The sequence below is a fragment of the Nothoprocta perdicaria genome, unplaced genomic scaffold, assembly GCF_003342845.1.
Source record: "Nothoprocta perdicaria isolate Ctin4 unplaced genomic scaffold, notPer1 scaffold_34, whole genome shotgun sequence".
Lineage (NCBI taxonomy): Eukaryota > Metazoa > Chordata > Aves > Tinamiformes > Tinamidae > Nothoprocta > Nothoprocta perdicaria.
The window spans coordinates 1,000,450-1,013,391 of NW_020455577.1; the positions used below are offsets into that span (position 1 = coordinate 1,000,450).

The 12,942-nt window shown below is 46.3% G+C and overlaps 1 protein-coding gene across 1 annotated transcript in view; it reads right to left on the reverse strand.

The window, feature by feature from the left end:
• The window catches only part of NOTCH2 (notch 2), a gene marked incomplete at its 5' end in the record, with an annotated part of 65,774 nt that overhangs the window by 35,782 nt on the left and 17,050 nt on the right, over positions 1 to 12,942 (reverse strand). The window contains 4 exons of the mRNA XM_026043762.1: positions 118 to 231; positions 1,407 to 1,595; positions 2,237 to 2,392; positions 2,909 to 3,142. Of these exons, the coding sequence (XP_025899547.1) occupies positions 118 to 231; positions 1,407 to 1,595; positions 2,237 to 2,392; positions 2,909 to 3,142 (693 nt within the window). The remainder of the gene's footprint in view (positions 1 to 117; positions 232 to 1,406; positions 1,596 to 2,236; positions 2,393 to 2,908; positions 3,143 to 12,942) is intronic.

The following is a 12,942-nucleotide window of genomic DNA, read 5'->3' on the forward strand; positions in this document are numbered from 1 at the left end:
AACTTGTTCAAAGAGATGCGGCACTATCAGCCAACACTTGCAGGAAATATTTTCACTGCTGATCAATCAATTCTTGGTAAGTTGCAGCAGGAAGAACTTGCAGAGATAAGTACTCACCAGGAGGACAGACACAGAGAAAGCGGTTGACTTTGTTGAGACACACTCCGTTGTTCACACAGGGATTGCTCAGACACTCATCAATATCTTCCTCACAGTGAATACCTTTAAATCCTGAAAAGCAACAACAAAAAGATGTGACTGAAGGCATTAAAATGTGCTCCTGAGATTCTGACTGCCTCTTTCATCAGGGCTGAAAACCCATGCCATAAGCCTGGCAAAGGAAGTATCTTGAGGGCGCCCAGTTCATTAACAATAACAGAAGAACAAGCTGCCATCGAATTCAAATCTGATGCTTTCTTCTATATGATGACAAGTTGTTATGTTTTAGTGTTTTGGAAAAGATCATCAATAGAATTAGGTATGCAGCAATATAAAGCAAAACGAGAGGTGATAAATAGCAGGCATAAACAAACAAACAAGCAAAACTTAAGCTAAAATTGATGCCAGAATTGAAAGACAATTTCAGGATAATTAAAAAAAAATGGAACTAGGGTTCCATCTCTCTTCAGAGAGTCAGGTGTTAACACAAACTTATTTTGGTTTTCGAGGCATCAGCTGATCACCTGCAGGGGTCACAATTCTTTCATCATACTTTATAAAACTGGCAACCTGCACTTTGAAACAAAACAAAACACTTTTTAATCACAAGGCAAAATAGCAGACTGTACAGATCACTGGAGTGATAGACATGGTATATTTTATATGCAAGATTCAAATCAGGTAAGATTTTTATGGTTAGTTTCCATGGAAGATTTTGGGATATTTTAAGCAACGTAGACTAGAAAGAATCCTGCTCTCTTAGCGAGAACCATCACATACATAGCTCAGAACACGGTTATTCTTTTAGAGTTTGCACCTGCTTTGCTTGCACCAATATTAGTTTCCATTAGCGCTCACACTAACATGAATTTCCATTCACATGCTTTAACAGGCAGAGCAGCAAACACGGCCACGTGTGTGCCAGCAAAGACCACAATCAGAGCATCACAGAGTCATTAGGGTTGGAAAAGATCTTCAAGATCATCGAGTCCAGCCATAAGCCCACAAGCTTCACTCAAAAGTGATGCAAGAAGATCTCGTTCTCCCTCCCCACCCAAACCATGAGGTCTCTTGGGTGGCATTGCCACAGCCAGCCCTCTCTCCTCATATCTGTGATTCTGTGACCTCACGTGGTCCCATCACAGCCTTGCTTTGCACCTTGGCTGAGCTGGCACCTTCCTGCGCTCCACCTTGTGATTTCTTCCACTGCTTCTGGAAGCCTCATCTTTCCCAGAAACACGCCTCACCTGGCATACAGAGACACGTGAATCCTCCAATCTTATCCAGACAGGTGGCATCGTTCTGACACGGATTCGAATGGCACTCGTTGATGTCCATTTCGCACCGAGGTCCCGTATAACCCTTCAAACACTCGCAGTGGAAAGAGCCCTCCGTGTTTACGCATTTCCCAGCATGTTCGCATGGATTGCTGTTTGCTGCAAGAAAAACATCTGTTTGTGTCAAACTCCTCTGAGCAGGAGAGCCACAGCAACTTTTATTAGTCCTGATCTTTCAAGGTCATTCCTTTTTGCCAAGTACTACAGGGGAAAGGACCGTTCATCCTGCTGGGAAAAGGCTGCCATCGTTAACGATGGTTCAAAGGAACAATTCTGGTTCACACCAAAATCAACAACAGCTCCAGACAGAACATGGATAAGAGAATTAATCCTGCTTTGGAAGGCCTCATCTCTAGGTTGTCTTTTCCATTTACCTTGCTCCTGATGCCAACAGGATGATGCCAAGATCAGAAAAACATCAAACTAGTCCTTCCAGCATTTTCTGGAAGGAACTGTGCTCTTGTCCATAGCAGTCTGAAGAGCAAACTTCATAGAAAGGCTTCCCCCAGCCCCAAAAATATCTAATCAGGACTCATGGAAGTACCTTAACGAACCACACTCTGCAAACCAACGCACACAAAACTCTAAGGAAATGTGCAAGAGTCAGGCTAATGCCCAACACAACAGGAAGGACGGGGAAGGACTGGTACTTATGCTGAGAAGCAATCACAAATTTTGTATTCCTACCCCCCCCGTCACATTGTAAAGCAAACAATCCCAAACAGCACATGGACACTCACCCATTGCACATTCATCCACGTCCTCAGTGCAGTCTGCTCCCTTATGGCCTTGGGGACAAGTGCAGATATAATGACCATTCACAGGATTGGTGTCACACAGAGCACCCTTCTGACACGGATTGCTAACGCAGGCGTCATCCAAGTGGCACAGAAGACCTAGAGAAGAGCACAGGAGTTCATCCAAAACACTGTGATCCAGCAGGCAGACTGCACATTGCAAAATCAAATTCCCCATCCTAATCTTTCAAACAGAAAACCCCAGAGCAAGAAGTGCGAGTGGTTTCTTGCAGGCTTCAGTTCACAGACTGCCAAAGGAATTTGACCATGCACTGTCTGCATTTGTGTACAGTTATTTTTAAGTGGCATGCAGCATACCACCACCACCCATAACTTCTCAAAACCAGGCCCTGCAAAGCATTGGAAAAAACTCTACTTTCCCAGCAATAAAAATTGTTATAAGTTTTTCCACTAACTCAATATAAACACTTTCTGTTCTTAGTTACAGAGGCAAAAGCAGCCTTTGTGTGCAGAGAGCATGCATTTCTTTTGTCACTCTTGGTCTTATCACTAAACATTTAAAATAAGCACATTGCTTAAAGCAATGCATCCACTGGAGATCTGTGATGTTTTACCTTCTCAGAAGCGGCAGTTACCCAAATTTTCCATCCTCACCTGCTTTTCCTTCGGGACAAATGCACGAGAAAGAAGCGACTCGATCGATGCAGGTGGAGCCGTTGGCGCAGGAGGCGGTGAAGCAATCGTCGATGTTCTTGCTGCAGTCGTCGCCGCTCCAGCCGTTGACGCAGACGCAGGCATAGCCTCCGTTGTGGTTGGTGCAGGTCCCGCCGTTCTGGCAAGCGTTGGGCTGCAGCTGACACTCGTCGACATCTTCCGTGCAAAACTGGCCTGAGGGGCAAAGAGGGAGCGAATTTAATGCAAAAACACTCAGATACAAATTCTTGTGTGGCTTGTGTGTCAAGGAAACACAAGCAAGAGAAACACCAGAGTCCACTTGCTAGATCTAGGATACTCACAGTCAAGCTCCAGCTTAAAAATTGCAGGAACATTGTCAGGAACGTGGATGAAAAAGAACCCGCATCCGTATGCAACCCTAAAGCAGCAGCTGAACAACAAAAGACTCTGGAAGAGCACAATGTGAGAGCCAGAGGGCGGCCTGTGCAGTGCAATGGGAAATCTGGGAGGATTTCAGAAGTGGAGTGAAGCGGGTCCTGCCTGCAGAGCAGGCCAAGGCAGAGGCAACCGGCAGCAGGGAAATAACTCTTGTCAAGGGAACTTCATTTCCCCCCCCCCCCCACCTCAGGCAATTATGCAATGCATATTATTTGCTGAAACATTACTTCATGAGGCACAGTTGAATTTTTGAGGCCCTTCTACTTAAAATAGTATTTTTCTTATCCCCCGGTATTTCTGTGAGCAAGTGCAAACAGCCTGTCTTTAGAAAGAAAAAAGTCCCCAAATCATCTGAGAATGAGTAAATTTTTTTAATGGCTGCTGAAATTGAAGGGAGGGAACCCAAAAGGCCCCATTTCCAGTAGGTTTAAGGGCAAGTGCTCCATGACCATTGAGCACGACCAACTAAAGCGGGTTTTGCAGAACAGGAGATTTCACCATCACATCTAGAGGAAGCTCAGCAGCTTCTGTTCCTAAAGTATTTATTCACCCAAATAACATCCAAATATTGATGCCTCTTTTCTATTCAAACTGCATGGTTTAATATCTTAGATTGAAATTGTTTGGCTTGAGTTTGAAGTCATTCATTCTTACTTTGAGCTGCTTCAATAGGCTAAACAGTAATGGCTTAGCACCAGCTAGTTTCTTTCCAGGGTGGTATATGGGCACAAATACACACTCAAAAGCACTGCTCAAATCCACAGATCCAATCCAAAGCTTCTTTTTCATAAACTTTTTCTTCCCTTTCCATTATATTAGGAACTCTAACCCTGAAATCATTCTTAAAAAAATAAAATAAAAAAGCTGCTTTATAACCAGCTGCTTTTCAACATACTTCCTAAAATGCTAACAGGAGGTACACAGCACCAAAGGAAGTCTCTTTATCTAAAAATAAAACTGGATTTGATGGGACTCTCCCACTTTATTTTCTTTGTTGATGCCCTTCCCTTCTTCACCATCCTGCAGCAGCTTTCCCTCATTTCAGCCCAAACTGCTATTACTTGCTATTACCAAGATCCTCCCTTCCTCACCAGCTGCACACATATTCAGCCGGAATTTCCCAATTATTCCAAGAATAAGAAATTCAAGAGGCAGCCACTGATTTTGCCTGCCAGCTCTCCATGTGTTACAACATACCCAGGTTTGCCAATTTAAAAATACTTACTAAACATTGCTTAGTAGTCACCTCCTTTATGAACAGCCTGGAAATTATGATGCTTGTATACAAGCATATATTTTATTTTGATATACAGAACTAAAACACTAAGTAGTAGTAGTAACAGTAGTAATAGTAACACTATTACAGGTAGTAAATAGTACCATGACCACTTCTATTAGTAGTAAAAGTAGTAATAGTAACACTAAGCCAACTCCATCTACAGCCAAGCCGCGATCCCTGTTCCATTTGTAGAGTTTTGGTAGAGTTTTCATACTGAAAACCTCTGCTCAGATACTTAATAAAATAATTCAGGCAAAATATAATACTAAAGGAATGTCACACTTATCTGCAAAGCATATTGTAAAAAGCAAAGCAATGCACGTGTCCCAGGAGCAGTCATTGCTCGGGAGCCTTCGTTATTAGCAAATCCATTAGCTTATCAGCAACCAAACTGAAGCGAGGCAGTTATCTCAGCCTGGTGCCTGGCGGTTGTGCGTATCACAGGACTCATCAACACGACCGACTTCCTTGCAGAAAAACAATAATCAGGAGGGTATTTGATTATAAAAGCTCTTTTCCTCGTGTTCTTGGAGGGGGCCCAGGGCAGATCAAAGCCGGCGCTCGCGCTCCGGGCGCGCAGATCTGCGTTGCAGAAATGCTCCTGCAGCATCTGCAGCCTCCTCCGGGTCACCATCTGAATGCAGGTTGTTTCGAAAGCAAAGAAAAGCCCACTCAGGGCAGGAGAGGCATATATGAGCAATCCACTATTGCATTTTACTATATTGCAATGAGGGAAGCTTGACCTTTACTGATGCTACAAGTGAAACCCAGGCTTAAGCAAGAGTCTTAAGCAGATTCAATTCTGGGAAAAAAAAATAAATCTAATGATCAAAGCCAGCATTAGGCCAACAGAGCATATCGATGTCACCATGTTTTAAGTTTTCAGTCACAGGACAACCGTTCCCAAAGGGCTACCAGGCCCTGAGGAAGGAGTGCACCTCCTGGTACCAATGACAGGGAGAGGGGAATGTTCTGGGCAGGTGCTGCAGGGAAGAGCCGGGCACCTCTGCGCTCAGCACCTGGGTCTGCAGCACGGTACCCGGCCCGGGAGCTTCTCCAAAGGCTTTTTCCACAGCGGTGACAAAAGGCCCTTTCACTGCGTTGCGTCAAAAAGGGATTTAATTCTAAGCCTCGTATGAATATTCCACACAAGCTTTCTCTCTGCCTGTTTGCTTAAGATTTAAATCAAGGGGCACAAAAAGATCTCCAAAACAGTTACTTAAGGGATGCAGCCCAAATTAATTGTAACCAAATTCAGTACATTTATTTGCAGATCCGTACTCGATAAGCTTGTTTTCTGCTTGCTAAGAGTTTTAGGAAGAACCAAGTCTTTCATTCACAGGGCTGAGACTCAACTTCCAAGCACAAATTCCTCTGTGAATTGTACAGTCTAATACTCCTCATAATCCCAGCGTTTCCGAAAGCCACTAACAACCATCTCGGCTGCAGGTTAATTCCCTTAGCTGACGCTTTCTGTGGGTTTGCCCATGCTTGCCTTCTTGCCACTTTCCCAAAAGTTCTTTGGGAAATATAATTAAGCACAGAGTGAATTTGTGAAGGCAGATCCTTCCACAAAACTTCAGGTACACCAATTAGCCAACATTTCAATGGAAATGTAGAAACACACACACACACACACGGCAAGAAAGGAAGCCCAAATTAGTCTGAGAAGCTAATACGAGCCTAGCCCGACCTTGATATTTGCAGAGCCTGGGAAATGAGCTAAGTGCAGACTCAGGTTCCGAGTGACCTTGTGCAGAGCAAACAGCCCGTGCGCGCAGCCTTTCCAAACTGAAAACCAGAAGTAGAAAAAGGGAAGAGCCTTCAACTCCGAGGGCTTTTTTGCCCACTATGAAACTGCCTGGCTTCCCGTGTGCTTCCCCTCAGGGAAGCTACTGGGAAGGAGACGCCCGCTCGCCGCTCCGATCGCTGCCAGCTCCAAGGGAATGCCCGGGAATGCCGTGCAGGGGCTCAGGTAGTTCTACCAACACGGCTGCCTTGAGGAGGAGAACAGCACGGCCCTTCTCCAAGGGACCTCTCTGCTAAAAAGAGGAGAAACCCCACGTAGGCTTTTTCCCCCCCAAAGTTTGAAAGACTTTCTAACAAAGTAAAAGGCACCTTATTGAGACTCAAAAACTGGCTAAGAGATAAGCAAGAGGATTTGCAGAAATGGTCCGTTTCAGTCATGGCCGCAGATGAAGGTGCCACAGCTCATGGGCTCACACCAGTTCCCCTGCAGCCACCCTTACACACCAGGCGGTATCCGTCCAAGGAAAGACATTCCCATCCCATTCCATGAGGCGTGGGAAGGGTCCGTGTTGCCTGAGTAACCCAAGGCACGTCGGGTCAGAGAGCAGCGGATTGAAGAGCTGGGTAAGTCTCCTCAATAAATGGAAAAGCAGAGGGAAAAAAAACCCAACCAACAGGCCTTCTGGTAAACGCTTATGAAACATACTTTAATTTCTACATTTTTGAAATATTAATCTTTAATCAATGGAAAGATTCCTCCTCCTTAAAAAAAACTCTAAGTTGCAATTAAAGAATAGATACCAGCACAGGAGCACTTAATTAATGGCCTGGAAGGAGATGAGCAGTAGGCAGTGGTATCTTTAACACAGCAATGTTTACATTAGCCAAGAGCAAGCCAGGGAATCTCAAGCAGACTCAGCTAAGGGAGGGTACTGGGCAGACAGGGTTCGATGTGACAAACGCCAAGTCATCACAAGGCTAAACAGCCTCCTGGTACACATTTTAGGTCAGACACTCCTCAAAGAACAACCTCAGCCAGCCTGGAACAAATCCATGGGGCCCTCTGCTCAGCTCACAGCTTTAGGGGCAGGGAGGGCTAAGTAATGCAAACGTCTCCGGGTGGAATCTGCCTCGTGGTCGCCGCCTTAATAAAACACATTGAAGCGGGGGGACAGGAAGAGGCCAGAGTCCAACAGATCGATGAAGAAGAGAATTCACAAGCAAACATGGGCCACAAAAGGAGAAAGGTATCCTGGTACAAGCACAATACAAAAGGCTCTTGAGGGAAGAGACAGCAGGTGCCAAAGCACAGGAAAGAAAAGGGCTGACCTCTTGTATAATTAGTCTCACTGACCTAAGGTATCACCAAAAGCCAAGAACTTCCAACTCCCCTAAAAGACGTGACAACTTTATACAAGATGAACATCCGGAGCGAAAAACAAGTAATGCTGAGAAAATGCACAGAGATGAAGTCTGATTTTGATACAACCTTTATTTTAAATAGGTGTACACCTCGAGGGTGCTGTGAATCCCACATCAATGTGGGATGGCAGTTCTCAAACCTCTTCATGAGGAAGAACTCACATTGCCCATCTAAAGACAGGGGTGATTGCCCTGCAGACTGGAGACTTCCAACACTTGCTGAGATGCCTGTTACGCCTAATGGAGAATATTCCCATTCTCCCTGGGAAACCAAGTCTGGGGAGGGATGCAAGTGGCCTCCAGATGACATTCAAACTGCAGAGCCATGAAGCCATCACAGGAGCGATGCTGCCAGCTGCAGACACCAAGGACTGCACTGTTAGACTGCATAGTTTACACCTACAGTCTCCCTAGCTGTATGTGTGTTAGCATAGTTCTTCCCTGCCTAAATACTACAATAGTTTCTCCTGAAAAAGGGACTGGAGCCAAGTATTTTCCTCCTTTGCAGGAGCTTTCTGGGAAAATAAAATGAAAGGCATCACAGCCCTCAGAAAAAGGCTCCTTTCCCCAAGGTGCCCACACTGTTCTTTTTTTTCCCCATTTGAAATACAGACCCACAGAGCAGCAAAGCACGGAGAACCATTCCCACAGTTTTGTTTTGTTTTTAATAGATCCGCCCTCTTGAGCAATGTCAAAGGCTATCCAAATGACCGTAGTATTTAGGAGTATATTATAGAATTTGAACAATGCCAACAGGGTAAACAAACCTGTGGTCATTCCAAGTTGAAATGATGGGAAAGAAGGGTTTAGTTTCAAAGGCACACCACGAAGCACGCGGTAGAAGGAACAATCATTTACCAGGGATTTTACAGCCTCCGAGCACAACATATTGTACTCGTGCCCTGGCCCGCTGAGGACGGCCCTAAATCACTGCACAGGCTCGAGGTGGCAGCTGGGACAGGGCTCTGCTATCACAGAGCAGCAAAACAGACCTGGGAAAAATTCCCTAGGGATGCAGCAGTGACAGGGCAGGTTAACGGGGCCGGTGGTGGCTGGGGACAGCGGCAGAACGGAGGCCACAAGGAACTGTAAGTGGCCACCAGTGGCTCCCCGTTTTGCCCTTCTGTTAACCTGCCCTAGAAAGCCAAGGGAAATGCCTGGCAAGTGAAAGGGTCTGCTAGGCAGAACGTAACAGCTGGAGCTTAATCCCTCACACATACACAAAACCCGAGCTTCCTCTTCTCCGGCCAGTTCAAAAATGCATCTTTAATAATTATCCAAAGACAAATCACCTCATGTGAAATATGAGGAAGTGATAGAAACTGCCAGGGAAATAAAAAAGCCAGGTGCAGATTAAAAAAAAAAAAAAAAAAAGCTGTCACCTATGAGCCCGGTCTTAGAGCAAATGCCTGGCAAGTGAAAGGGTCTGCTAGGCAGAACGTAACAGCTGGAGCTTAATCCCTCACACATACACAAAACCCGAGCTTCCTCTTCTCCGNCATGTGAAATATGAGGAAGTGATAGAAACTGCCAGGGAAATAAAAAAGCCAGGTGCAGATTAAAAAAAAAAAAAAAAAAAAGCTGTCACCTATGAGCCCGGTCTTAGAGCAAATATCCATTAGGCCAGACTCACCAGAGAGCAGCCTAGTCTTCTTTGTCTTGGAGCCAAGCACGTGCAAACCGTAATGAAAGGTTAAGACAGCCCACCAAGAGATTGCTTGGCACGTTTGACCTCCAAGAGTATTTCCTGGGCTGGATCACTACCAAATGCCAAAGGAAGAGGCAGCAGCACAGTGCAGATAGGATGCTGAGCTCGATCGTGAGACCGGCTGAGCTGCCATCGCCTGAGCTGGGCTACAGTGGACACCTCCCAATCCACGTATGTTCCTGGGACGTAGAAAACAGCACGGAACAAACTGAGGACCGTGGTAGGTGCTCCAGATTCAGGCTGGATAAAGCATTAGCAGCTGGCACCATTTTTAAGGAACTGAAACTGCTCCGGGCAGAGCTGGAATGAAGGATCCCAAGAGAAACAAAGAGCACTCGGGATGAAACCTGTTTAAAAATCAGATGCTTCAAAACCATTTGCACGTTCAAACGAAGAGCTGCCAGCTCTGGAGCTCCACGTGCTCCCTTCACCCTTTGTATCTGCCAAGTCATACATGAAGGAAGAAAAAGAATCATAATCCCTGCTGGCCCCTGTCCGAGAGCTCCGTCTCTTGGAGATATTACTGCAGAGATAGCAAAGCACGGGCCAACTCGTTCAGATCCGCCTGTGCCAAGCTCGGCAAGCACCAGGAAAAAAGAAAAAAGGCTACGATGCTTTTTAATATAAATTTGGACCAGAAAGTCTGTCATATCTGCATATGCAGGAGAGCTGACTGTACTTCTTGCAAGCAAAACCCAGACTCCAAATGCTGACCCAGACCTAAGGGCAGCTCTTGGCATCCAGTGCAAGAGCCAACCACTAAGGCCACCTCTGCAGCCCAAGCTGGCAGGTGAGGAGGATTTCTATAAGCAGAAAGGAAATATGGAAATATGGACCCTCCTTAGGTGACCGGCATGTTAAATACCTCAAGATTTGACCACAGTGTTTACTGGCAGATTTAACTCTACTGTATTTCAAGGCTCTAAGTATCCTAGCTACGTTTTAACCATTAAATTAGCACAGTTTGTTACTATATTGCTTTCTGATGCAGACGCTTGGTAGAGAGAGAAAAAAAAAAGTGGTATTTGGCAAAGAAAAAAAAAAGTGAGAAAAAGAAAGAGAACACAAAATACCAGAGCATACAATCTTACATAAAAATGTTAAACATTAGCCTTTTGATGTTTATCCTCCCTTATAAGCAATGAAAATTCACGTCTGCCAGAGTTTAAGGCCTGGATTTTCAAAGAAAGCCAAGGTAGAGAACAAATCTCACCCTAATTAAATCGGAACGGAACCCTCAACCCCCCCACCCCGCCACTGAAAATTCCTGCCTGGAGCTCTGCAGAAAGAGTAACCCTTGTGCTTGTGTTCAGGAGCAGATGACCAAGCTACCAGCCATTTTAATTAAAAAGAACTGCCCTCCTGCCTGAAGAGGTGGTGTTTTCTTTCTTTCTTTTTTTTTTTTTTTTTGCTGAAGACAAACATTTGCTTCTTAAGGCCGCTCGCAGCGCTGGAGTTATTTGCTGGAGTCAGCTGGCAGCCCAGCGTGCCTCCCTCCAGACAAAGGTCTCCTGCGTTTTAGCAGTCCCGGAGCCCCCTTCCTTAGCTCACCGGAGCCCCCTTCCCCGGCCAAAGCAAAGGCTGAACAAACACAGCGGCCGCAGGAGCCTCCCTTTCCCAACCACGGGGGTAGGAACGAAAGGCAGGAGGAGGCCAAGCCAACGAGTGAGGCAGGAGAACGGGGCTCTTCCAAACAAGTCCTCCGAGCGCAGGCATCGCGTGTGGCCCCAAACCCAGACTCGTCCCGAGGCAGCACTTGAGGAGCAAACAGTGCAAAACAGCACAGAGCTCCCTGGAGGATCCAAATCCCAGCAAGTTCTGCTGTGCTCTGTCCCAGGAAAGTTATTAAGGTGGAACGCAGGCTCGGGATGATCCCCTGAACTATTGCAATGTTGCATGGTTACGTGGGAGCCCTTCTCAGCTAAGCAAAGCAAATGCTTTTGCTGTGTTTTACACAGCTAATCACTCCAGGAGCCAAGCTCTAAAGCCACCTTCCCAAAAGGCTCCCCGGCTTAGATTAATCGAGCAAACAGGTACAGTTTAGAGAGCCTGATTTCTTCGTGTCAACTGCAGCCTGGGCTGGCGGAGCAGCCTCGAGGCCCTGCCGTGGCTTCCCTGCCTCCCGGGGAGGGCAGGGACACTGCTCACACCGCTGCCTTTGCTCCCCGGGCTGCCTCTGCACCCATTCACCCCCCCTACAACGCACCAAGAACCACCTGAATTACTGATAAGCTCGTGCAGCGTACACGGCGCCTTGAAAGGACACAAGGAATGCTGAAAAAAATAATTAAAAAAAAAAATCAGCTAATAATCAGCCAAAGAGAGTATTTGGGGAAGAGTCTGCCCTCCACGGTGCCAAAGAGACTGCCTGGCTGATTGCTAACTCAGGAGTTGGCAATCACTAGAATTACAAGAAACATGAGAACCTGGGAGGTTACAAAAACATATTAGTGACAGCAGGAATTTCTGGTCATTGTGTCTGGAAAGGCGAGATTTTTATCTTCCTGGGGAGGAGAAAAGGAAAAAGTGGCAAAGGAGAAAGAGAGAAGGAACAGAGCGTGACAAAAAGGGAGCAGCCACCTCCGCGAGCGGAGCAGCAAACGAGGCTGAGCGCGCGGAGCCTCCACGGCTGGATTGCAGCTCCAAGCCGGAGCTGCGGCCTCCCAGCTGCCTGGGAATCGCGGCGGGTACCCAGAGGAATCGCGGTGGGTCTGGTTTTGTGAGGGATGCTCCGAGTTTGCCGTCCACGAACGCAGCGCCGCGGAGCTGCTGCTGCTTTCTGCAGCTATTAGCTCAATAACTATCAGGCTGCAGAAGAAGTGTTACAAAGACTAACTATGCAGCAAAAATATTTTGTAAGATTTAACAGTCCTTCGCTTTTAAACACATAGGTAGGGGCCCTCTCTCTCTCTCTTTGTTATTAAAGTACCACCCAGTGTCCTCTAAGTCAAGGTCTCAGCTGAGGCTTGGGTTTTCCGAAGTGTTGACTCTCCCACAGCTCACTTTTCACAGGGCTCTCGCATTGCAAACAGATTCCATAAATGCTGTTTGCTCCCTCCTCCTCTCCCCGCTTACCTTAGAGATGATTTACAGCGCCATAAGCTCTGTTTTTGCAGAGGATGGACCTGCACTCACATGACACTTCCCATCTGTGAGCAGTTCCTTTACTGCAGCTCTCTGCTCCTCTCCGAATCAGCAGTAGTTTCATCATGAAAAGTCCCATTTCTCCCTAAACTGTTCTAACCTGCTGTCTAGTCATTACAGATTAAGGGCATTCTGTATGGATTAACGGCACACGTATTCTGGATTCTGCTGCCTTGGCACACTCGAGGTGTCAGCATACCCAGCCAAGATGTCCCACCTTAGTCTGGATCACACCTCGTTATCCTATGGCCATGCTGGAGACAGAACCCTGCA